At 43.6% G+C, this 27,327-nt stretch overlaps 2 protein-coding genes across 5 annotated transcripts in view; one reads left to right on the forward strand and one right to left on the reverse strand.

Annotated features, from left to right (window-relative positions):
• The window catches only part of LOC108719463 (ly6/PLAUR domain-containing protein 2), a 26,397-nt gene extending 9,994 nt beyond the window's left edge, over positions 1 to 16,403 (forward strand). Inside the window, exons 2-4 of one of the 2 annotated variants that reach the window (XM_041566695.1) lie at positions 8,681 to 8,832; positions 12,823 to 12,942; positions 15,838 to 16,403. In XM_041566695.1, the coding sequence (XP_041422629.1) occupies positions 8,781 to 8,832; positions 12,823 to 12,942; positions 15,838 to 16,058 (393 nt within the window). In that variant the 5' untranslated portion in view covers positions 8,681 to 8,780 and the 3' untranslated portion in view covers positions 16,059 to 16,403. Of the gene's footprint in view, positions 1 to 7,255; positions 8,833 to 12,822; positions 12,943 to 15,837 lie in introns of those variants that run through there. The other variant, XM_018268318.2, reaches the window with a different exon arrangement.
• A 1,426-nt stretch (positions 16,404 to 17,829) lies between these two features.
• them6.L (thioesterase superfamily member 6 L homeolog) lies at positions 17,830 to 27,277 on the reverse strand. Of its 3 annotated transcripts, none has more exons than XM_041565395.1 (3): positions 26,985 to 27,277; positions 20,896 to 21,445; positions 17,830 to 20,407 (listed from the first exon to the last, which is right to left on the reverse strand). In XM_041565395.1, the coding sequence occupies exons 2-3, from the start codon at positions 21,403 to 21,405 to the stop codon at positions 20,294 to 20,296; spliced, it is 624 nt and encodes a 207-aa protein (XP_041421329.1). In that variant the 5' UTR covers positions 21,406 to 21,445; positions 26,985 to 27,277; the 3' UTR covers positions 17,830 to 20,293.
• Between the last annotated feature and the right edge of the window lie 50 nt (positions 27,278 to 27,327).

Genomic DNA, 27,327 nt, shown 5'->3' on the forward strand with positions numbered 1-27,327 from the left:
TTGGAGGAAAAAACGAAATCTTGACACGAATTTGACCCTCTACCTCCTTAATGTGGCGGTGGAAGCGGCAGAGAGATCGTTCCAAGGGGAAGCTGCGCAGGCAAATCAGATCCACATCTCTTCTCCTGACGGATGCCGATTGTGTGTTTTGCAAATTCATCGCCGTGGGTTGGGTACATAGCAACACTCACTGTATCAGACTGTTACTTACTCAATCTGCCCCTTTGCTTTGGGTGTGGGAAGTATTTATTTTGGTGGAAACGACTGGAATTTTCCCTGTAAATGTTACTGGAACACCTTCCCTGGAACAACAGAATATTTATTTTCTAATAGAAATTATTTTAGGAGTCAGAGTCACTTTAAAGGGAAAGTCCACCCCAAAATAAAAAAGTGCCTAATAAAAGAAAACATAATTCTAAGCAACTGTGCGATATACATTCCTTACACATTCTCTATCCTTTTTAATTTCTTTGTATATCTATTGCTATTGAAAACAGAGTTTCCCTGCACTGCTGGTTCAGACTGCTGATACAATGTAAGACAAGGCAGCCGATTAACAGACCCGTCTTTGCCGGGGAACCAAGACTTTTGCAACAATGTTTAAAAAGTAACAACTAGGAGTTAAAGGGATACTGTCATGGGAAAAATGAATCAGTTAATAGTGCTGCTCCAGCAGAATTCTGCACTGAAATCCATTTCTCAAAAGAGCAAACAGATTTTTTTATATTCAATTTTGAAATCTGACATGGGGCTAGACATTTTGTCAATTTCCCAGCTGCCCCAAGTCATGTGACTTGTGCTCTGATAAACTTCAAGCAGATGCTGCTTTTAATAGCAAACATTTTTACATATAACTTTAAAAGCACTGACAATTTTTAAGAAGCGTATATTGGAAATTTGCTTAGAATTCAGTTTTATTTGGAAAATTTTTTATTTTGGGGTTGACTTGCCCTTTAAAGGGATACTGTCATGGGAAAAAAAAAAAATTTCAAAATGCATCAGTTAATAGTGCTGCTCCAGCAGAATTCTGCACTGAATTTCCCAGCTGCCCCAAGTCATGTGACTTGTGCTCTGATAAACTTCAATCACTCTTTACTGCTGTACTGCAAGTTGGAGTGATATCACCCCCCTCCCTTTCCCCCCAGCAGCCTAACAACAGAACAATGGGAAGGTAACCAGATAGCAGCTCCCTAACACAAGATAACAGCTGCCTGGTAGATCTAAGAACAACACTCAACAGTAAAATCCAGGTCCCACTGAGACACATTCAGTTACATTGAGAAGGAAAAACAGCAGCCTGCCAGAAAGCATTTCTCTCCTAAAGTGCAGGCACAAGTCACATGACCAGGGGCAGCTGGGAAATTGACAAAATGTCTAGCCCCATGTCAGATTTCAAAATTGAATATAAAAAAATCAGTTTGCTCTTTTGAGAAATGGATTTCAGTGTAGAATTCTGCTGGAGCAGCACTATTAACTGATTCATTTTAAAAAAAAAAAAATTCCCATGACAGTATCCCTTTAACATACAGTGTTACTGCCCCTTTAACAGTTAAAGGGGATGTTCACCTTCCAAAAGCTTTTTTTAATTCATTACTTAATGTCCCTCCCTCTGGTGTTTGAGTCTGACAGCTCAGTGATCCGGTGCAGATTGTGTTCCAATTGGCTGATCCATGAGTTGATCCATTTCTCAGTAGGATCTATGGGGAATATAAGTGCAATTATTGTATCAAGTCTAACAGCTGCCTTTAAAGGGATCCTGTCATCGGAAAACATGTTTTGTTCAAAACGTATCAGTTAATAGTGCTGCTCCAGCAGAATTCTGCACTGAAATCCATTTCTCAAAAGAGCAAACAGATTTTTTTATGTTCAATTTTGAAATCTGACATGGGGCTAGACATATTGTCAATTTCCCAGCTGCCCCTGGTCATGTGACTTGTGCCTGCACTTTAGGAGAGAACTGCTTTCTGGCAGGCTGCTGTTTTTCCTTCTCAATGTAACTGAATGTGTCTCAGTGGGACCTGGATTTTACTATTGAGTGTTGTTCTTAGATCTGCCAGGCAGCTGTTATTTTGTGTTAGGGAGCTGCTATCTGGTTACCTTCCCATTGTTCTGTTGTTAGGCTGCTGGGGGGGGGGAGGGAGGGGGGTGATATCACTCCAACTTGCAGTACAGCAGTAAAGAGTGATTGAAGTTTATCAGAGCACAAGTCACATGACTTGGGGCAGCTGGGAAATTGATATGTCTAGCCCCATGTCAGATTTCAAAATTGAATATTAAAAAATGTGTTTGCTCTTTTGAGAAATGGATTTCAGTGCAGAATTCTACTGGAGCAGCACTATTAACTGATTCATTTAAAAAAAAAAAAGAAGTATCCCTTTAATGACATGTATCAACTAAATGTATCAATTTAGAACCATTTACAGGGTCCGCGACCCTCCCACCGAGCAGCTTTAGAAAGTGAAAAATTACACTTTCCACTTAGAAAAAGAAAATAGAGTTTATTGGTAAAAATCTTTATTTCTGGGGAGCAGTCTGAAATCAACCGAACTGATTGTGAATATCCCATTTAAGTCCAAGGTAAAGGGGTTATAGGTGGTCTGTACAGCTGAATGTTCTGCTCGGTGACACTAAATCAAAATAATAAAGGAACGAGAACTCCAGCCTGGAATAAAAGTTTTGCAGAGATTCTGCTGGAGTTCTCCTTTCTTTATTATTTTGATTCACTAACAACCCATTTAATGCAGTGTAACGTTATATCTCCTGATTATTTCACTCCCTTTCAGAAGCAGCAATCTCAGCACTGACCACATGGGGGAGCCCTGGGCCACAGATCCACAGTCTGTTCCTATGTACCTGCCACATACAGAATTTCTCTATAAACTGCTCGACAACATCGTGTCCCTGTGTCCTGACCCATCCCAAATTAATTAAAGTACTTGCAGGTTTATACAAGAGTTGGGCGGGAGCTTACAATTCGGCTAAATGGCAGCTCTAACCTTAAATTATATCAAAGTCAGATATATATAGAGATTGGTAGCACTAGATAGGTACCTAATATATAGAGACAAGAGGAAAGTGTTGGAAGGGTTACTGTCTGCTCTCTCTCATTTCCCTACAGAAATAGGGATTGGTAACACTAGATAGGTACCTAATATATAGAGACAAGAGGAAAGTGTTGGAAGGGTTACTGTCTGCTCTCTCTCATTTCCCTACAGAAATAGGGATTGGTAGCACTAGATAGGTACCTAATATATAGAGACAAGAGGAAAGTGTTGGAAGGGTTACTGTCTGCTCTCTCTCATTTCACTACAGAAATAGGGATTGGTAGCACTAGATAGGTACCTAATATATAGAGACAAGAGGAAAGTGTTGGAAGGGTTACTGTCTGCTCTCTCTCATTTCCCTACAGAAATAGGGATTGGTAGCACTAGATAGGTACCTAATATATAGAGACAAGAGGAAAGTGTTGGAAGGTTACTGTCTGCTCTCTCTCATTTCCCTACAGAAATAGGGATTGGTAACACTAGATAGGTACCTAATATATAGAGACAAGAGGAAAGTGTTGGAAGGGTTACTGTCTGCTCTCATTTCCCTACAGAAATAGGGATTGGTAACACTAGATAGGTAACTAATATATAGAGACAAGAGGAAAGTGTTGGAAGGGTTACTGTCTGCTCTCATTTCCCTACAGAAATAGGGATTGGTAACACTAGATAGGTACCTAATATATAGAGACAAGAGGAAAGTGTTGGAAGGGTTACTGTCTGCTCTCATTTCCCTACAGAAATAGGGATTGGTAACACTAGATAGGTACCTAATATATAGAGACAAGAGGAAAGTGTTGGAAGGGTTACTGTCTGCTCTCTCTCATTTCACTACAGAAATAGGGATTGGTAGCACTAGATAGGTACCTAATATATAGAGACAAGAGGAAAGTGTTGGAAGGGTTACTGTCTGCTCTCTCACATTTCCCTACAGAATAGGGATTGGTAACACTAGATAGGTACCTAATATATAGAGACAAGAGAAAGTGTTGGAAGGGTTACTGTCTGCTCTCTCTCATTTCCCTACAGAAATAGGGATTGGTAACACTAGATAGGTACCTAATATATAGAGACAAGAGGAAAGTGTTGGAAGGGTTACTGTCTGCTCTCTCACATTTCCCTACAGAAATAGGGATTGGTAACACTAGATAGGTACCTAATATATAGAGACAAGAGGAAAGTGTTGGAAGGGTTACTGTCTGCTCTCTCTCATTTCCCTACAGAAATAGGGATTGGTAACACTAGATAGGTACCTAATATATAGAGACAAGAGGAAAGTGTTGGAAGGGTTACTGTCTGCTCTCTCTCATTTCCCTACAGAAATAGGGATTGGTAACACTAGATAGGTACCTAATATATAGAGACAAGAGGAAAGTGTTGGAAGGGTTACTGTCTGCTCTCTCTCATTTCCCTACAGAAATAGGGATTGGTAACACTAGATAGGTACCTAATATATAGAGACAAGAGGAAAGTGTTGGAAGGGTTACTGTCTGCTCTCTCTCATTTCCCTACAGAAATAGGGATTGGTAACACTAGATAGGTACCTAATATATAGAGACAAGAGGAAAGTGTTGGAAGGGTTACTGTCTGCTCTCTCTCATTTCCCTACAGAAATAGGGATTGGTAACACTAGATAGGTACCTAATATATAGAGACAAGAGGAAAGTGTTGGAAGGGTTACTGTCTGCTCTGTATGGGAATTGTCCTGTGCATATAACCTGCTGCAAACATGAAGACTCACTACAAAGGATTGGACTTGCTGTTTTGTGGACATCTGAGGTTATTTAAGGAGTTCAGTCAAGAAGAACATAATGTTTGGTTGTAATTACATACGCATGTAGGGTGGGTTAATTATAACTTTAAGGGGTGTGTCTGGCTACTTTGTCACGTCCCATCAGTTAAATATCAGTTAAATACCAGTTAAATACCAGTATGACTGTGTAACTTCACAAACGGCCAGACAGGATTGAAATTGTTGCATTTGGATTAATGATTGACCTCAAAGGGAAATTTTTTGGCAAATCAACCAAACCATAACTATAAAAATGTTAGAAAATCAATCTATGAAATATCCTTCCAACCCTGATCAATGGCAACAGTCTCTAAAAGAGGTTCTGCAGCAGCTCTGTGACTTGGACACTAGGTGTCGCTCATGCTGTGATTGGGTCAGGCTATTTGGGCACATTAGAGAGGGGTTGACTAATACTCCGGCACTAGGAATGTAGAGAAGTGCCATTGTCTCAAGTGTCAGCTTATTGGTTCTTGTGACATGACAATCAGCTCAGTGACGGGTGCAAGTTGTGTAACGTCTCACCCAATTCCTGTGCCGCTGAGGTGCAGCTCAATGTCCTTTACATCAGGCCTGTCCAACTGGAGGCCAATGGGCTTGATGCTGATCTCTAACAATGGCCCCCGGTCTTCCCTAGGACTCCATAGACCTCCTCCTACAATAGATTTGTCATTTTCTGCCGCCACGATATTCTCAGCCAATCGGTAGCTTTGTTTTCTAATCGAATTATTGGCCTGAAACGAATTAAAATACTATGTGGTTTTGGATCTGTCGATGACATACAATCATTCTTTGGTGACATTTTTATTACAAATTTTTATATTCGCACCCTCTACTTATAGATTCCCCTGCCTGGTTGCTAGGGTAAGTGCATCCATAACAACCAGGTAACACTGATTCAATTCCAAAGTGGAGAGCTGCTGGAAAAGAAGATTAACTTGAATAATATCATCTGTATCACCCCAAAAGTCAATTATACTGTAAGTCGAAGTCCCCTTAAGACCCAAACCATATGCTCAACTGGGGCTCATGTCAATGGATGGATGTAGAAGCCAAGAGATTAAAGAGTTTGGGAAGGAGATTTGGGAGAGGGCAGAGATATCAAGGGAGGAGCCGGTAGAAGGGAGAGGGGCACAGAGATTGAGGAGGAGATTTGAGGAGACAGGATGGTGTTTAGCAAGTGAGGGAATACAGGGATATGGGAGATAGCTCATAGTACAAGTTGATCCAGGGACTGGTTCCATTGGACTTGAGTCTGAGGCAAATTGGAGAGGGTTCAGAGGGTTTTTCGCCTTCCTCTGGATCAACTGACAGTTAGACAAGTTATATATAGACTTAAGGTTGAACTTGATGGACGTGTGTCTTTTTTGAACCCAACTGATTGTTACTATGTTACTATGCCCTCATTTCTTCAGATACTTTACACTTTCATGTTCTGTCAAATCTTTGAGCCTCTCTAACCTGTCGAGTGCACAAGTGCCGCAGAATCTTTATTTATATCTTATAGGGAAAAAAATGGATCAGCGCCTTTGGCAACGGAGTCAAACTCGCCAGAAACAAAGAAAGGGGTGAAAATAAACAGATATATAGTGTAGTATTTTTGAAATGGTAGTTTCCCACCAGGTGCTTGTGTGTAGAATTTATATTGTGTTTTGTTAGTTCCCCTTTTTCAGATTCCCCTTTATTTTAGTCCTCCACTTCGGGGACTTATTTTTGTTTTCCTATATGAAGCATTCTACAGTTGAGAGACTGAAGTAGCACCGGCAGGAGGAAACTAAACTAAAGGACTAACTTTTTTCATTTCTGGAGCATATTTTGCATTTTGTGCAGTGTATTGCATTTAGAGAATTTCTGTGTAAATTTGCTTTCTTTATATCTGCAGCCTTTGCTCATACAGAGTAGTATTGGCAGATGTATTTACGTGGCATTATGGGCACTCGCTGTGGGTTTTGCACTTTTTGGAGAGACACATTTGGGGTATTATGGGGCACTATAAGGAAGTCATGTGTTGGTACAGCACCCAGATATTGGGCCTCGTTTATAGAGACGTGGGAGCTGACATGTTATTTGCACTTTCCAATAAGGGGGGCAGGTGTTTGGGTCCAGAATAGGGAGATGCCAGTGTGTGGAAGGACTGGGTACATGAGGGGTCGCGTTTGGGATGGTGCACAGGTCTTACCCCTCACATTCTCCTCATTCAGGGGAGTACAAGTAGGTGCAGAGCAGCCCAGTACTTAGTACCAGCTCTAAAGGAAAGTGATAAGGACAGGGCCACCCTGTGACCCCCACCTTGTGCTCTCGCCAGTGTGAGGCTCTGGGGTACAGGGGGCCCTTATTCCCCAACATTCCACAAACCAACGTCTCACTATTGCACCAGTCACATTCATTGTGGCCATCTTGTGGGTCAATGAGCAGCACTGCACTGGCACACTTACACCTCAGTGGAAGGGACTGTGACATATAATAGTGTGAGTAGTAATACAAGATACTATCAGTGGAAGGGTCTGTGACATATAATAGTGTGAATAGTAAGGCAAGATACTATCAGTGGAAGGGACTGTGACATATAATAGTGTGAGTAGTAATACAAGATACTATCAGTGGAAGGGTCTGTGACATATAATAGTGTGAGTAGTAATACAAGATACTATCAGTGGAAGGGACTGTGACATATAATAGTGTGAATAGTAAGGCAAGATACTATCAGTGGAAGGGACTGTGACATATAATAGTGTGAGTAGTAATACAAGATACTATCAGTGGAAGGGTCTGTGACATATAATAGTGTGAGTAGTAATACAAGATACTATCAGTGGAAGGGACTGTGACATATAATAGTGTGAATAGTAAGGCAAGATACTATCAGTGGAAGGGACTGTGACATATAATAGTGTGAATAGTAAGGCAAGATACTATCAGTGGAAGGGACTGTGACATATAATAGTGTGAGTAGTAATACAATACACTGTCAGTGGAAGGGACTGTGAAATATAATAGTGTGAGTAGTAAGGCAAGATACTATCAGTGGAAGGGTCTGTGACATATAATAGTGTGAGTAGTAAGGCAAGATACTATCAGTGGAAGGGTCTGTGACATATAATAGTGTGAGTAGTAATACAAGATACTATCAGTGGAAGGGTCTGTGACATATAATAGTGTGAGTAGTAATACAAGATACTATCAGTGGAAGGGTCTGTGACATATAATAGTGTGAGTAGTAATACAAGATACTATCAGTGGAAGGGTCTGTGACATATAATAGTGTGAGTAGTAATACAAGATACTATCAGTGGAAGGGTCTGTGACATATAATAGTGTGAGTAGTAATACAAGATACTATCAGTGGAAGGGTCTGTGACATATAATAGTGTGAGTAGTAATACAAGATACTATCAGTGGAAGGGTCTGTGACATATAATAGTGTGAGTAGTAATACAAGATACTATCAGTGGAAGGGTCTGTGACATATAATAGTGTGAGTAGTAATACAAGATACTATCAGTGGAAGGGTCTGTGACATATAATAGTGTGAGTAGTAATACAAGATACTATCAGTGGAAGGGACTGTGACATATAATAGTGTGAGTAGTAATACAAGATACTATCAGTGGAAGGGTCTATGGGTTTGTGCGGGTGGGTAAGATGTTACCAGTACTCAGGACCCTGTTATTGTAGAATATTCTAGAAAGGTTACATAAATGAAGGGATTGCTGAGCTGTGAGTAAGAATAGAGGAGTGGCACCACGCCCAGGCACAAGGCAATATTCATACCTTACATTCCATTAAGTGAGTAGAAATAATGTGAGATGATATGGATATTTATATATATAACTCCTCTCCCTGCCAGGTCCAGCCTCTATCGTTGTGAGCTAATGGGCAGAGTTATATAAATATAGAGTATATACAACTCACTGCCCTCATCCTACCACTTGTAGCCCGACACCAACATGAAGGGACTGATGCTGTACTTTGCCGCTGCTGCTGTAGCCTTGGCACTGGGTAAGTACTTCACAACCTTCTTATTCTCCAATAGGTCCTATGGGCATTAATCGAACATACATGGCAATGAGTAGCCGTATAGTAGGGGCCGCACCAACCTCACTGCATCTAACTGCAGTAACTATAGATAAAGCAGATCCAATTTCAGGGGGAACGTTGGGCACTGGGTCCCTCTGAAGATTATTTACAGGGGCCCAAGTGCTGGATAGTTACTCACTGCTCCACATGTGACTTAACACAGGGTTTCTTTGTCCTGTATATTCCGACAGACGTTCCAGTTTTAATTACTCCGACCTCTGATCCTTTCCTGCTAATTGAGACTTTTCTATAAGCCCCTCCCCTCCGACCTGCCTGACATAGTGGGACTGAGACACCGACAATATAAGATTATTGGGGTACTTAGTAGCAACCAATCAGAAGGTAGCATAGTTGAAAAAGCAAGCAATTGGTTGGGATGGGTTACTGCACCTTTTATTACACCGGGGATGGCTAAATATATCAGACATTTCCCTTTATTGCGGCCAGTGGTGTAAGATGTTAGTGGGCCCCACATTAAATTCAGTTTAGGGCCCCCAAACACATTGGTAAATTGACCTATTGTGCAAAGATATATTGAAATTGCTTATTAATTATGGTCTTTACAGGGCCCACTACATCCCTGATCCCCCCGCTGCCTTCTCTGTAGTTACACCCCTGATTAGGGGCCACATTCAGAGCTAAACAGTCATCCCATCCAAACCTTTTTTGCTCACAAATGCCCCTGTTTAAAGGAGAACTAACCCCCCCAACGTGTGACACTGGTCAGCTTAATGTAGGCCAATCATGTTCCACACTGAATAATGATGGGCGGTCCTTACTCTTACTGAAGGTGGGCAAATCATGAGTGATGGGGGTACAGTATCACCTGAATGGAGGATTAGAGTTAAGAAATGTGCAAATTGTGGCTCCTCAACCACCAAGGAACTACATGCAGACTGAAGGCTACAGACTTATTCTGGGAGATGTAGTTGAATATCAGCTGATGGGTAGCTGGGACATCAATAGAACACAAGTGTAATTTGGGGAACACAACATTTCTCACACTCCATGGGTTACAGAAGGGGAAGAGACTTATTTGCTTCTGAAGGTTTTTGTTCATAGAGGTCCTAAAAACATTTTTACCCAGTTGGCTTTGTCCACCTCCCTGAGACCATTCCCATTAACACTACTAGACATGGTCACTAATGCTGATTCTCCTATGGTTTTGAGATTTAGAACAGGCAGAACTAGCCTAATGTGTCCAAGGAGATCAAGTACATAGATCCGGTGACCCACTCAACCAAATTATGTTCCCCTTGCTGTCTCCATCTTGTCCCACTGTCTCCATCTTGTCCCACTGTCTTCATCTTGTCCTACTGTCTCCATCTTGCCCTACTGTCTCCATCTTGTCATACTGTCCTTATCTGTCCCTACTGGCTCCATCTTGTCCTACTGTCTCCATCTTGCCCTACTGTCTCCATCTTGTTCTACTGTCTCCATCTTGCCCTACTGTCTCCATCTGGTTCAACTGTCTCCATTTTGCCCTACTGACTCCATCTTTTCCTACTGTCTCCATCTTGCCCTACTGTCTCCATCTTGTCCTACGGTCTCCATCTTGCCCTGTCTCTATCCTGTCCTACTGTCTCCATCTTGCCCTACTGACTCCATATTTTCCTACTGGCTCCAGCTTGCCCTACTGGCTCCATCTTTTCCTACTGTCTGGTTTGACTGTCTCCATTTTGCCCTACTGTATCCATCTTGTCCTACTGTCTCCATCTGTCCCTACTGTCTCCATCAGTCCCTACTTTCTCCATCTTGTTCTACTGTCTCCATCTTGCCCTACTGTCTCCATTTTGCCCTACTGTCTCCATCTTGCCCTACTGTCTCCATCTTGTCCTACTGTCTCCATCTTGTCCTACTGTCTCCATCTTGCCCTACTGTCTCTATCCTGTCCTCCTGTCTCCATCTTTCCCTACTGACTTCATATTTTCCTTCTGTCTCCATCTTGCCCTACTGTCTCCATCTTTTCCTACTGTCTCCATCTTGCCCTACTGTCTCCATCTGGTTCAACTGTCTCCATTTTGCCCTACTGTATCCATCTTGTCCTACTGTCTCCATCTGGTCCTACTGTCTCCATCTGTCCCTACTGTCTCTATCTTTCCCTACTGTCTCCATTTTGCCCCAATGTTTCCATCTTGTCCTATTGGCTCCACCTTGCCTTACTGTCTCCATCTTGTCCTACTGTCTCCATTTTGCCCCACTGTCTCCATCTTGTTCTACTGTCTCCATCTTGCCCTACAGTGTCCATCTGGTCCTACTGTCTCCATCTGGTCCTACTGTCTCTATTTTGCCCTGCTGGCTCCATCTTGCCCTACTACTATCTCCATATTTTCCTACTGGCTCCATCTTGCCCTACTGTCTCCATCTTGCCCCACTGTCTCCATCTTGTCCCACTGACTTCATATTTTCCTTCTGTCTCCATCTTGCCCTACTGTCTCCATATTTTCCTACTGGCTCCATCTTGCCCTACTACTATCTCCATATTTTCCTACTGGCTCCATCTTGCCCTACTGTCTCCATCTTGCCCCACTGTCTCCATCTTGTCCCACTGTCTCCATCTTGCCCTACTGTCTCCATCTTGCCCCACTGTCTCCATCTTGTTCTATTGTCTTCATCTTGTCCCACTGTCTCCATCTTGCCCTACTGTCTCCATCTTGCCCTACTGTCTCCATCTGGTCCTAGTGTCTCCATTTTGCCCTGCTGTCTCCATCTTGTCCTGCTGTCTCCATCTTGTCCTACTGTCTCCATATGGTCCTACTGTCTCCATCTTGCCCTACTGTCTCCAACTGGTCCTACTGTCTCCATTTTGCCCTACTGTCTCCATATTGTCCTACTGTCTCCATCTTGCCATACTGTCTCCATTTTGCCCTACTGTCGCTATCTTACCCTACTGTCTCCATCTGGTCCTACTGTCTCCATCTGGTCCTACTGTCTCCATTTTGCCATACTGACTCCATCTTTTCCTACTGTCTCCATCAGGTCCTACTGTCTCCATCAGGTCCTACTGTCTCCATCTTGCCATACTGTCTCCATTTTGCCCTACTATCTTTATCCTGTCCTACTGTCTCCATCTTGCCCTACTGTCTCCATCTGATCCCACTGTCTCCATTTTGCCCTACTGACTCCATCTTTTCCTACTGTCTCCATCTTGCCCTACTGTCTCCATCTGGTTTGACTGTCTCCATTTTGCCCTACTGTCTCCATCTTACCCTACTGTCTCCATCTTGTCCTACTGTCTCCACCTGTCCCTACTGTCTCCATCTTGCCCCACTGTCTCCATCTTGCCCCACTGTCTCCATCTTGTCCTATTGTCTCCATCTTGCCCCACTGTCTCCATCTTGTCCCACTGTCTCCATCTTGTCCTACTGTCTACATTTTGCCCTACTGACTCCATCTTTTCCTACTGTCTCCATCCTGTCCTACTGTCTCCATCTGGTCCAACTGACACCATCTTGCCCTATTGTCTCCATTTCGCCCTACTGTCTCCATCTTTTCCTACTGGCTCCATCTTGCCCTACTGTCTTCATCTTGCCCTTCTGTCTCCATCTTGCCCCACTGTCTCCATCTTGTCCTACTGTCTCCATCTGGTTCTACTGTCTCCATCTTTTCCTACTGTCTCCATCTTGTGCTACTGTCTCCATCTTGTCCTACTGTCTCCATTTTTTGCCTTATTGACTCCATCTTTTCCTACTGTCTCCATCTGGTCCTACTGTCTCCATCTTATCCTACTGTTTAAATCTTGCCCTACTGTCTCCATCTTGACCCACTGTCTCCATTTTTCCCCTCCATGTCTCCATTTTGGCTGTGACTTGTGGTGGGAACAAAAACTCTGGAAATTCCTGTGCAAGTACACTGTAAATTTAGAACTGGTGCCAGTATGAGTATTTAAGCCGCTCTCTCTTTCCTTCCCAGTCCAATCACTGCAGTGTTACACGTGTGATGATTATACAGCCAGTAAAGATTGTTCCACTGTCACTAACTGCTCAGATACAACAAAATTCTGCAAAACTGCCGTCAAAAGCCCCAATGTAGGTAAGTTTTCAAAAAAACGAACAAAATACGCCATTTGGTTCACCCAGAGATACTAGTGAAGTAGAGGGGGCAGGACAAAATATGTATTCACATACACACATTCACAGTCACACTCCCTTCCCAGAGACTATTATCCACTGTTACTATAGGCACCATCTCTCCCTACTATACCTGCTATCCCACAGTCACACTCCCTTCCCAGAGACTATTATCCACTGTTACTATAGACACCATCTCTCCCTACTATACCTACTATCCCACAGTTACACTCCCTTCCCAGAGACTATTATCCACTGTTACTATAGACACCATCTCTCCCTACTATACCTGCTATCCCACAGTCACACTCCCTTCCCAGAGACTATTATCCACTGTTACTATAGACACCATCTCTCCCTACTATACCTGCTATCCCACAGTTACACTCCCTTCCCAGAGACTATTATCCACTGTTACTATAGGCACCATCTCTCCCTACTATACCTGCTATCCCACAGTCACACTCCCTTCCAGAGACTATTATCAACTGTTACTATAGCACCATCTCTCCCTACTATACCTGCTATCCCACAGTCACACTCCCTTCCCAGAGACTATTATCCACTGTTACTATAGACACCATCTCTCCCTACTATACCTGCTATCCCACAGTCACACTCCATTCCCAGAGACTATTATCCACTGTTACTATAGGCACCATCTCTCCCTACTATACCTGCTATCTCACAGTTACACTCCCTTCCCAGAGACTATTATCCACTGTTACTATAGGCACCATCTCTCCCTACTATACCTGCTATCCCACAGTCACACTCCCTTCCCAGAGACTATTATACACTGTTACTATAGACACCATCTCTCCCTACTATACCTGCTATCCCACAGTCACACTCCCTTGCCCAGAGACTATTATCCACTGTTACTATAGGCACCATCTCTCCCTACTATACCTGCTATCCCACAGTCACACTCCCTTCCCAGAGACTATTATCCACTGTTACTATAAGGCACCATCTCTCCCTACTATACCTGCTATCCCACAGTCACACTCCCTTCCCAGAGACTATTATCCACTGTTACTATAGGCACCATCTCTCCCTACTATACCTGCTACTCCCACAGTCACACTCCCTTCCCAGAGACTATTATCCACTTGTTACTATAGGCACCATCTCTCCCTACTATACCTGCTATCCCACAGTGCACACTCCCTTCCAGAGACTATTATCACTGTTACTATAGACACCATCTCTCCTACTATACCTGCTATCCCACAGTCACACTCCCTTCCCAGAGACTATTATCCACTGTTACTATAGGCACCATCTCTCGCCTACTATCCCACAGTCACACTCCCTTCCCAGAGTACTATTATCCACTGTTACTATAGGCACCAATCTCTCCCTACTATACCTGCTATCCCACAGTCACACTCCCTTCCCAGAGACTATTATCCACTGTTTACTATAGGCACCATCTCTCCCTACTATACCTGCTATCCACAGTCACACTCCCTTCCCAGAGACTATTATCCACTGTTACTATAGGCACCATCTCTCCCTACTATACCTGCTATCCCACAGTCACACTCCCTTCCCAGAGACTATTATCCACTGTTAACTATAGGTACCATCTCTCCCTACTATACCTGCTATCCCACAGTCACACTCCCTTCCCAGAGACTATTATCCACTGTTACTATAGGCACCATCTCTCCCTACTATACCTGCTATCCCACAGTCACACTCCCTTCCCAGAGACTATTATCCACTGTTACTATAGGCACCATCTCTCCCTACTATACCTGCTATCCCACAGTCACACTCCCTTCCCAGAGACTATTATCCACTGTTACTATAGGCACCATCTCTCCCTACTATACCTGCTATCCCACAGTCACACTCCCTTCCCAGAGACTATTATCCACTGTTACTATAGACACCATCTCTCCCTACTATACCTGCTATCCCACAGTCACACTCCCTTCCAGAGACTATTATCCCACTGTTACTATAGACACCATCTCTCCCTACTATACCTGCTATCCCACAGTCACACTCCCTTCCCAGAGACTATTATCCCACTGTTACTATAGACACCATCTCTCCCCTACTATACCTGCTATCCCACAGTCACACTCCCTTCCCAGAGACTATTATCCACTGTTACTATAGACACCATCTCTCCCTACTATACCTGCATATCCCACAGTCACACTCCTCCCAGAGACTATATCCCACTGTTACTATAGAAACCATCTCTCCTACTATACCCTGCTATCCCACAGTCACACTCCTTCCCAGAGACTATTATAATTATCCACTGTACTAAGGCACCATCCTCTCCCTACTATACCTGGTATCCCACAGTCCCTCTCCGTTCCCAGAGACTATTATCCCACTGTTACTATAGAACCATCTCTCCCTACTATACCTGCTATCCCAACAGTCCACACTTCCCTTCCCAGAGACTATTATCAGTGTGTACCCTATGACACATCTCTCCCTACTATACCTGCTATCCCACAGTCACACTCTCCAGAGACTATTATACACTGTTACTATAGACACATCTCTCCTACTATATCTGCTATCCCACAGTCACACTCCCTTCCCAAGAACTATTATCCCTCTGTTACTAATAGAGCACCCATCTCTCCCTACTATACCTGCTATCCCCACAGTCACACTCCCTTCCCAGAGACTATTATCCAGTGTTACTATAGGCACATCTCTCCCTACTATACCTGCTATCCCACAGTCACACTCCCTTCCCAGAGACTATTATCCAGTGTTACTATAGGCACCAATCTCTGCTGATAGTCTGACATTATTCTTGTACTGGTAGATCTAAAGGAATTGAAATTGTGTGACTTATCAGTTGTTAATATTTCAGGGTTTCCATTCACTGGGGATGAAGAGGTGAGACGAGTGTGTGCAGTGAGTTGTGAGCAGACGGAGGAAGACTCTCTGGGGAACGATGGCCCTACTTTCTGCTGCAATTCTGATCTGTGCAATAACAGAGGCCTCTCTTCTCATTCCAACTCTCTGGCTGCCTCTGCACTGAACCTTTCAGTTCTGATACTGACTTTAACTGCAATGAGAATTTTTTTATAACTGCCAAAGGAAATTGCGGGGCCTTAAACTACTTGATGAGGCCCCTCTTTCCTTCCAAACACTACAAGGGCCCATATTTTGCCCAAGGGCCACTGCTAGAACAGAAAAATAATTTCTGCCCTGCAGCATTGCCAGTTGTCCTCCCTGTTGCTGACCCTGAACGTAACCAACCGGTATATATTCTGTATCTATGGATTCCTTGAGAGGTTAAAGGGATTCAGAATTTTTAAGCAATTAAATATTTCTCTGTAATATATTTTACTTAAAAACTGAAAATGAAGAGCAAAAGAAAGGAAAATTTTGTTTTCATCTCTGAAAAGGCATTAAAGTCGCATTGATTTCGCAGCTCTGAGGGACGGGAATCCCTTTCTCTTAATCAAACTAAGGGTTAATATTGGCTCTGCTGCACTTTATTGTTGATTTAGGATGATAATCAGGGAATTGTGCACATGCAAATTACACCAGAGCCAATGTAAGGCCTTATTTACAGCACTGCGGTCAGGAAAACCCATGATTCCAATTATCCCCTAGGTTTGGGGGTGCAGAAGTATAAAGGGGCCAGTGGGGTTCCTGACTGATGTACAATATCAATATATGTATGAGATACAGATCATTATCCCCAAGGTTTGGGGTGCAGGAGTATAGAGGGACAGTGGGGTCCCTGACTGATGTACAATATCAATATAAGTGTGAGATACAGATTATTATCCCAAGGTTTGGGGGTGCAGGAGTATAGAGGGACAGTGGGGTTCCTGACTGACATACAATATCAATATATGTGTGAGATACAGATCATTATCCCCAAGGTTTGGGGGTGCAGGAGTATAGAGGGACAGTGGGGTTCCTGACTGATGTACAATATCAATATATGTGTGAGATACAGATCATTATCCCAAGGTTTGGGGGTGCAGGAGTATAGAGGGACAGTGGGGTTCCTGACTGATGTACAATATCAATATATGTGTGAGATACAGATCATTATCCCAAGGTTTGGGGGTGCAGGAGTATAGAGGGGACAGTGGGGTTCCTGACTGATGTACAATATCAATATATGTGTGAGATACAGATCATTATCCCCAAGGTTTGGGGGTGCAGGAGTATAGAGGGACAGTGGGGTTCCTGACTGATGTACAATATCAATATATGTGTGAGATACAGATCATTATCCCCAAGGTTTGGGGGTGCAGGAGTATAGAGGGGACAGTGGGGTTCCTGACTGATGTACAATATCAATATATGTGTGAGATACAGATCATTATCCCAAGGTTTGGGGAAGCAGATTGGGATCGAGAATAATGATGTAGTTGGACAAATGGATGAAGTTGATGTGTCTTTTATCGACCTCCTCTGCTGTGTATGTAACATAGACACAAGATTGTGCCTCAGTCAGGGACAGAGCCTTAGCTTGTTCAGTAATGTATTCAGACTGTATGATGTGACGTATAGTTCTACTGTTTGGGACTGAGATGCCCAACTCTATTGCACCACCAAGTGGACAAACTGAGGGATGACAGTTAATGTTGTGGCTGAAGCATAAGTTGTCTGAGTTACTACGTAGGAGCAGTACAGATGCCAAACTCAACCAGCAATCAGCAGAGCAGTTAGATTTAATTAAACTACAGTACTACAAGTGGGAGGTAAAGAGCCGACTGGTTGAAATGAATAAAAGTGACGGGGGATTAGGGTATTCCACTGAAAAGTATAATAATAAAGGCCATTTAGATAATTCCTTCTAATTGGGAAGAAAAGAGGAAACAACGGAAACATTTGCTCTGGAGAAGAGAAAGTCTGTTTAATAAATAACACAGGAACGACATGGAATAACATGAATGAAACCTTTACACAAAGCAACCAATAGAGCTCACACTCTACAGCCCCTCATAGTACCGGCAGTGCAATAAAGACATCAATTCCATGTCACGTGACTGCCAAAATAAACTCAACCCAATTCACAAACTGCAACTCTCAGGCGCATGTAGAACATGGGCTAATAACTATAGTGCAGCACCCACTCTCTCCATAGCACTCTATCCAACACTCCCATTTAGTCAGGCTCCCTTTACTCTCCAGTGAGGAGGAGGTGCAGCTGATAATCGATTCTAAAATATATCCATGAGTTACACAGCAGTGCTTCCAGAATAAATAACATGGAGGAACATACAATAAACTCAGTAAGCATCAGAAACAAACAGGAAAGTGGTCCCTGGCCTGCAGAGCTTGCTCTCTAATCACTATGAAAAATCCTTTTCACCCTCCAGAAAAAGAAAGTTGTTCTCCTTTTTGTTCAGTGCTATAAAGACTTATATTTGGGGTGTCTTCCCTTGATTTACCCGTAATTCCTGAGCTGTTACACCCCGTCTGTACTTTAGTGAGGTTCCCACAAAACTTGCTTTTTCTATTAAATTGTGACTTTTTTTGTCACAGGGAGTCAAAAAAGGCACATTTTTATGAGAAAAAGCTACTTAGTGCAAGGCTAACAAAATGGGTAGCAAAATATAAAATTAGGGATGCACTGAATCCGAACCCCCGAATCCTTCACGAAAGATTCAGCCGAATACCGAACCGAATCCTAATTGGGTGGGAAGAGGAAAAAATTGTTACTTCCTTGTTTTGTGACAAAAAGTCATGCGATTTCCCTCCCCTAATTTGCATATGCAAATAAGGGTTCCGATTCAGTTCGGCCGGGCAGAATGTTTTGGCCGAATCCTGCTGAAAAAGGTTGAATCCCAAACCGAATCTTGAATTCGGTGCATCCCTATATAAAATATCCTTCAATTATATATACCGTATATATATTATACTGTAAACGTCTATTTTATATAAATATTGTCCAGCAGCTGCTGAGGCTTCTCCATAGATATACGTATGCCACTAACTAATTTAAAGCACATTTCAATAGCTAGAAATAACTAATGTCGAGTTGCAGGTGCTTCTATACAGGAAAGCGGAGTATTCCTAGGCAGTCGGTGCAGGTACAGAACTGAGCAAGAGCTAAAAGCTTGTTTGTTTGTTCATAACGAAGAGAAGACAGAGATAAATCACATGAGTTTTGCAACTCTCTATAAATACATAAGCCTGAAGTGCTATTGGGTCCAGTGCAAACACTGCCCATGTAGAAATCCCAATAAATATTAAATATAAAGTCAAGTTGGCGATAGACATTATATAACGATCTTTCCTGGAAAAGATTGCTCGTTCCAATACACACGTGTAGAGCTGAATGGTCAGACATACATATAGAAACAATAGAATTCTACCTGTATCTGATGATTCAGCACTAACAATGGTGTTCGGGTGCCTTCAAAGGTGCCTGATTAAAATTTTCTGGCCAGCCCGATGTAAAAGCCGACCATTATACAAGTCTTCTGCCGATATCAGTCGTCTCGTCTCCCACCACACACACTCAAATATCATATGAACATTAGTTTCGTACAATATTATCGGTGCATCTATAAGGGGGGAATTCACTAAAGTGCTGATATTGAGAGAAAATAAAAGTGCTGGATGACAGATTGGTATTGTTAATAAAAAAGCACACGGCTGCTGCCCAGTTGCAATCTATTAGCACAGCTAGCAACTCTCTGAAGCGGATGTGTAGAGCAGTGCACACAGCAGTTCCAGAAGTTTAGGAGAAAGAGAAGATGTTGTCCTACCACATGATACTTCTAAGCAGCGCTTTAAATAATGCCTAAATAAACCAGTGTATAGGTCCTCTGCCTTCAATTTATAATATTATACTATAATATTTTCCTATTTTTTACTTGAATGATCCAGTGACTGCAAACTGGCCCTCCTGGGCAACAGCTTTCCTTCTGGGATGTTCCACGCTAGAAATTTGCAAGCACACAAAATCTCTCATAAAACAGTCACTGAGTTTGCTCTAGGTCTAGTAACCCACAACAACCAATCAGGTGCTTGTGCTCGGACAAGAGACTAGTAAATACTACCTGCTGATTGGTTACTGTGGGTGACAAGAACACAAGCAAACTCAAATCACCTCTCCCTTCTGTATAATCCAGTGAGATGATTGGCTGCTGAGCTCTCTTGGAATACCCAACAGTACAAATAAAAAGAGCACAGAACAAACCAGAAGATAACAATAACTATAGCGCCTATAGGATAACGGCTAACAGCCTTACTGTGCAGCCCTGGGGTCACATTCTAACTTTTCTAGGTCCAGACACATTCCTAAATTGATCGGGGAGGGTACACGCAGGACACAGGGAAAGGAATGATCATTCATCTTTGGAATTGTTGGACACCCCACTTTCTGCTCTCAGCTGTTGGCTGCTGCTGTCATTGTACTTGATCCAGTGCACGACCTCCTCCGGATACTCTGGGGACTCCACCTATAGAAAAATTGGGGAGAGGATAATGTAGATTTTATATTTCGTTGCCCATAGCAGTGTCATTTCCCACATGTAGAGACTAAAGGCAGGCATGAGGCATTGCTATCTAATACACTGCAGCGCCTCCTGCCTGTCAGCACCATGACTTACACCGATGATTCGATAACTCACTGAGCTTGGTGTGGACTGTAGCAACAACTCCAGTTGGCAACATCACTGGGGGTGAACATTGCTTTTGTTGCACTAAATTATGTATCAGCAAATGAAGCTTTTGACATTCTGCTTGGCCGTCACCCGAACAGAAAAGCAGAGGCACTCCTGTTGCACAGGCAGGATATTAGTTATGAGAATTAATGAATGTGAAGATCACTCTGAGCACTTTTATATGGGGGGTATATGTCCCTATAGAAAGTAGCATATCATAATAATAATAATAATAATAATGCCCCTCAACGCAACCCCCGAGACTCCCGTCTTCTCCAACTCACCTTCCTTTTGCACATGGACTGTACCACCTTGTCGGGGGAGTTTCCAATAACATGCTGCCGACTCATCAGCACGGCGGACACAAAGTCGTCCTTAAGAGCCACAAATTTCTGTTCCACGTAGAAGGCCTTGTCGTCCCAGCATAGGAGGCGGGTGCGTATCTCAAAGGTCTCCCAGAGACGCAGGGAGCGTCGGTAGCGAATGGTGCACCCCGCCATGACCATGCTGGAGCCCAAGGAGTGCATGGCTTGGAAGAGGCCGCTGCGGGTGAAGTGAGCAAAGCGTGCAAAGTCGGCCTCGCGGAGGTAACGGGAGTTGTTCATATGGAACAGGAAGTCCAGATCGTGGGGTAGGACTATGCCCGAATAGGAGTGCTCCTTCAGCAGGTCTTTCACTACAGGCTGGATACGAGCTTTCAGTACCACTAAGGCACCGCGAATAAAGTACCACACATCCAGCAGGGAGAAAATGGCGGCAATCAGCCCCAGTGCAATCGCTAGGAACAGCATCATGCCCTAACGCTGGTCCAATAGCAGGAATTCAGTACCGGGTCTGCGGGAGAAACAGAACAAAAATAATAATTCAGTGCTCCACGTTCAATGCACTGGGGTACAGCTGCTGCACCCCCATAACCAGAAGTCCTAAGTCTCATGGGGATGATTCTAACCCAAATCAAAGGAGACATAGAAACCACCCGTCATCTGTCTGTGTGTTTCTCCTCTGGCTCAAAAACACTGGATGAGAATAAGCCCCCTGTGCCATAAGCCTTAAAAGGGGCGGTTCACCTTTAAAATTTAATATAAGCTTCCTCATAATGAAATACAAAACTTTCTAAATACAATCAAGTAAAAATTCTGCATTGTTTCTGAAATAATCACGTTTATCTTCACTATTCCTCTCTCAGCATCTGTTTCTCTTCATTCTCTCTTCATGCAGCTGTTGGGTGTCAGATATTCACTGACAGATCCAATATATCTTATAGGGGGGCTCCTTTCCTAGCAGATGAATTAGAGCTCACTCAAATAACTGATTCCAGTACAAACAAAATCTAACAAAATAACTGCCTTTTGCACAAATCCTGCATGTAGAGAGACATGATGTCTGGTGAGTTTAAAGGGATACTGTCATGAGAAAAATGTTTTTTTTTTCCAAAATGAATCAGTTAATAGTGCTGCTCCAGCAGAATTCTGCACTGAAATCCATTTCTCAAAAGAGCAAACAGATTTTTTTATATTCAATTTTGAAATCTGACATGGGGCTAGACATTTTGTCAATTTCCCAGCTGCCCCCATGTCTTTGGGAATTCTGCTGGAGCAGCACTATTAACTGATTCATTTTGAAAAAAAAAAATTTTCACCATGACAGTATCCCTTATCCCTTTTGTCTCTCTACATGCAGGATTTGTGCAAAGGGCAGTTATTTTGTTAGATTTTGTTTGTACAGGAATCAGTTATTTGAGTGAGCTCTTATACATCTGCTAGGAAACGAAGCACCCCTATAAGATATATTGGATCTAACTGTCAGTGAATATCTGACACCCAACTGCCGCATGAAGAGAGAATGAAGAGAAACAGATACTGAGAGAGGAATAGTGAAGATAAACTTGATTATTTCAGAAACAATGCAGAATATTTAATTGATTTTATTTAGAAAGTTTCTTATTTCCGTATGCTGAAGCTTATATTTCATTTTCGCGATAGTTGCCCTTTAAGTTCATATTTAGTGTGTGACTTATTCTAAGGAACTTTTCAAATGGGCTTCATTTCCCTTTTTTGCTTTCAAATAGGGGTCAATGACTCAATCTAAACACAAATGCTCTGTAAGGCTACACTTTCTATTCAGGCCTCTCCTATTTATATTCCAGTCTCTTATTCATATAAATGCATGGTTGCTAGGGGAATTCGGAAAACTGCAGGGTCAGCACAAAAACCGCTAGAACATATCATAGAGGGTACCCACCTATTATCAGCACGTGGTGTTCAATATTGAATGTGTGATGGAAATAGTCACACAATACTGCTAGCGCATAATTAGGCGGAGGTGTTGAACTACAACACTTTAAAACAATCGACTACACTATAAGATCTCACTATGCTATGTTCTTATTTCAATTAGCTTTTTTAGCACTGACCCTAACAGTTTTGCTTTGTGGTTGAACATTGTGATCGAGGAGAACGAGTTTTCTTTCTGGGTCGGATAAAAAAAGGGGAACTCCAGAGACAAATTTTGCATCAAGCATATTTTTGGTATATCAGGGTAATTTGGACCCTAGCAACAAGATTGCTGAAATTGCAAACTGGAGAACTGTTGAAAGCTGAATAACTCAAAAACCACAAATAAAAAAAAAAACCAATTACAAAGGGCATTAAAATATAAATCTCTCTCATACTAAAATTTATTTTAAATTGAAAACCCTCTTTAAAAGGTTACAGGAATAAGGATAAATAGGCTCAGAATAATGCAATGTCGGATATACTGTCCATTATGTCCATTCAGACCTACAGCCTAATTGGCTTCTTTATTCTGTGCCAAGTTCTCTCATCCCGGCCCTTTCACCTACTGACTCTTGTACCCCGAGATCTTTGTACTGTCGCTTCATCTGCGCTTCTTATCAACTCCTTCATCTCGTTAACTATTAGATAACGAATGTATTTCATCTCTCCCTCAGCTCCTCCCACATTCCCTGTGCCATCTGCCTGATAAGGACTGTGACCCCAATGTTTCTATATATCTGTAACCTTGTTATGAGCTAAGGGGGTCCAGTCTGAAGGTCAGTTAGGGGGAGATTTGGGGTGAGTGTTTATTTGTACCCTGGGTACCCCTGGAACTGTAGCAGGGTGACACCCCAATGTTTCTATATATCTGTAACCTTGTTATGAGCTAAGGGGGCCCAGTCTGAAGGTCAGTTAGGGGGAGATTTGGGGTGAGTGCTTATTTGTGCCCTGGGTACCCCTGGAACTATAGCAGGGTGACACCCCAATGTTTCTATATATCTGTAACCTTGTTATGAGCTAAGGGGGCCCAGTCTGAAGGTCAGTTAGGGGGAGATTTGGGGTGAGTGCTTATTTGTACCCTGGGTACCCCTGGAACTATAGCAGGGTGACTGTTACCCCAATGTTTCTATATATCTGTAACCTTGTTATGAGCTAAGGGGGCCCAGTCTGAAGGTCAGTTAGGGGGAGATTTGGGGTGAGTGCTTATTTGTGCCCTGGGTACCCCTGGAACTATAGCAGGGTGACACCCCAATGTTTCTATATATCTGTAACCTTGTTATGAGCTAAGGGGGCCCAGTCTGAAGGTCAGTTAGGGGGAGATTTGGGGTGAGTGCTTATTTGTGCCCTGGGTACCCCTGGAACTATAGCAGGGTGACTGTTACCCCAATGTTTCTATATATCTGTAACCTTGTTATGAGCTAAGGGGGCCCAGTCTGAAGGTCAGTTAGGGGGAGATTTGCGGTGAGTGCTTATTTGTACCCTGGGTACCCCTGGAACTATAGCAGGGTGACAAGGTTACAGATATATAGAAACATTGGGGTGTCACCCTGCTATAGTTCCAGGGGTACCCAGGGTACAGATAAGCATTCAACCCAAATCTCCCCCTAACTGACCTTCAGACTGGGCCCCCTTAGCTCATAACAAGGTTACAGATATATAGAAACATTGGGGTGTCACCCTGCTATAGTTCCAGGGGTACCCAGGGCACAAATAAACACTCACCCCAAATCTCCCCTAACTGACCTTCAGACTGGGCCCCCTTAGCTCATAACAAGGTTACAGATATATAGAAACATTGGGGTAACAAGTCACCCTGCTATAGTTCCAGGGGTACCCAGGGCACAAATAAGCACTCACCCCAAATCTCCCCCTAACTGACCTTCAGACTGGGCCCCCTTAGCTCATAACAAGGTTACAGATATATAGAAACATTGGGGTGTCACCCTGCTATAGACTGTATGAAGCCACATAGTCAGTGGCAGTTAAAGTGCGGAGCTCTGGAGGTTCTGGCAGTTTCAGTGAATAATGGAATTTCCCCAAGTAATTAATGAGAGGAGATTGTGCAAGGGGGGAGGGGACAGTTAATTAGTAGAATTGCTATACACACATCATTATTCAGGGTTAAGAGTTGGGGCAGACGGGCAGATTCGGGGAAATTATCGCCCAGCAGAATAGGCAATTAGTTGCCAGGCGACTAAATCTCCCTGAATCTACCCCAACCCTTAGAGACACTGGTAAAGGGACTGTACTGCCAAGAAGTATGAGGAGGAGTGTGGGAGTGAAGGGGTTAATAAGTGGAAAGCTTCGTGGGTCCCTGTGGAGAAGCTGATTGGTTATTGGAGGGAACCAACTGTCCCGCCCTCTGGTACCAACGGAACATCCATCACATGAACTACAGGAACTATTGTACTAACCCAGTCTGTACTGAGTGTCAGTGAGTCAGTGTGAGTGTCAGTAAATGACAGTGAGTGAGTGAGTGTCAGTGAGAGTGAGTGTCAGCAGGGCCGGATTTACATAGTGGGTGCCCCTAGGCCCACTGCCGTTCGTCGGCCCACCCCCCCCTTTATTTGTGTAGATTTTCATCAGTGGGTATTGGCACATGGGAAATTTAAAAAATGATTATATCTCTACCGCATCCCCAGTGTTTTTGAAGCAATGTGGGTGAGGTTGAGCAGCATGACGCCCCCCTAAAATCCTGCTGCCCTAGGCCCGGGCCTTGGTGGCCTTTCCACAAATCCAGGCCTGAGTGTCAGTGAGTGAGTGTCAGTGAGTGAGTGTCAGTGAGTGAGTGTCAGTGAGTGAGTGTCAGTGTGTCAGTGACTGAGTGAGTGTCAGTGTGAGTGTCAGTGAGTATCAGTGAGTGTCATTGAGAGTGAGTGTCAGTGTGTCAGTGACTGAGTGAGTGTCAGTGAGAGTGTCAGTGAGTGAGTATCAGTGAGTGAGTGTCAGCTGACATGAGTGAGTGTGTGTCAGTGAGTGTGTGACAGTGAGTCAGTGAGTGAGTGTCATTGGAGAGTGAGTTGTCAGTGAGTGTGTGTCAGTGAGTGAGTGTGTGTCAGTGAGTGTGTGACAGTGAGTCAGTGAGTGAGTGACAGTGAGTCAGTGAGTGAGTGACAGTGAGTCAGTGAGTGAGTGACAGTGAGAGTGTCAGTGAGTGAGTATCAGTGAGTGAGTGTCAGTGACTGAGTGAGTGTCAGTGAGTGAGTGTCAGTGAGTGAGTGTGTGTCAGTGAGTGTGTGACAGTGAGTCAGTGAGTGAGTGACAGTGAGTCAGTGAGTGTCATTGAGAGTGAGTGTGTGTGTCAGTGAGTGAGTGTCATTGAGAGTGAGTGTCAGTGTGTCAGTGAGTGAGTGAGTGTGTGTCAGTGAGTGAGTGAGTGTTAGTGAGTGAGTGTCAGTGAGTGAGTGTCAGTGAGTGAGTGTCGGTGAGTGAGTGTGTGTCAGTGAGTGTCAGTGAGTGAGTGAGTGACAGTGAGTGTGTGACAGTGAGTCAGTGAGTGAGTGACAGTGAGTCAGTGAGTGAGTGACAGTGAGTCAGTGAGTGAGTGTCATTGAGAGTGAGTGTCAGTGAGTGAGTGTCGGTGAGTGAGTGAGTCAGTGAGTGAGTGTCGGTGAGTGAGTCAGTAAATATTAGTGAATAAGTGACAGTGAGTGTGTGTCAGTGAGTGAGTGTCTGTGAGTGAGTGTCAGTGAGTGAGTGTGAGTCAGTGAGTGAGTGTGAGTCAGTGAGTGTGAGTGTCAATGAGTGAGTGTCAGTGAGTTTCCGTGAGTGTGAGTCAGTGAGTGAGTGAGTGTCAGTGAGTGACGAGTCAGTGAGTGTGTCAGTGAGTGAGTGTGACAAGGCGAGGGATGTGCCAGTAGAGAGTAATAAGGGAAGGCTATACTCAGTCCTGAGCGCTAATAAAGTCAGTGAGGGCGGCTGCTAATTCTGAGCTATAACAGTTCAACTACAACTCCCAGTAGCAGCATCCGGAGAGGTGCGAGTAGCTTTCCCTGTAGCGCCGCGTATTTCCCAGTCGAGGCCTATTCCTGTCCCGGGCCCGTCCCTACACAACACAAGCCGGATATGAGATTCAGAGCAGCAGCCACTCACCTCACCTTGCGCCTCACTCCGCAGCCTGACACCGACTGGAGCTGTACCACCACCGAGCCGGCAGGAGGGGGAGCGGCCTGAACTGCCTCTCTCAGTGTCTCGCTCTAATGGCGTCACCCTCCAGTCTGCCGCACACTTACACTATAGTTTTCCATCACTTGCTAGTAATGTCCCTATCTGTCTTAATATCAAGCGAATTCTGACAGTTTTTTGAGACTTGCTTCCCCCCAGGGCGGTGCAATGGAACGTTCCAGACTTCTGAGAGTTGATGCGCCCGGAGCCTGACAGAGAGGCGGGAAAACAACGGACTCCTCCCACTGTGGCTTAGAACTGAGGGGAGGAGTTTAT

This window comes from Xenopus laevis, chromosome 6L (assembly GCF_017654675.1).
Source record: "Xenopus laevis strain J_2021 chromosome 6L, Xenopus_laevis_v10.1, whole genome shotgun sequence".
NCBI lineage: Eukaryota > Metazoa > Chordata > Amphibia > Anura > Pipidae > Xenopus > Xenopus laevis.

Coding starts and splice junctions, on each gene's coding strand:
- them6.L (XM_041565395.1), bottom strand. CDS start 21,405: ATGATGCTGTTCCTAGCGATTGCACTGGGGCTGATTGCCGCCATTTTC. Junction 20,408..20,895: donor AGTCCATGTGCAAAAGGAAG/GTGAGTTGGAGA, acceptor ATTTTTCTATAG/GTGGAGTCCCCAGAGTATCC.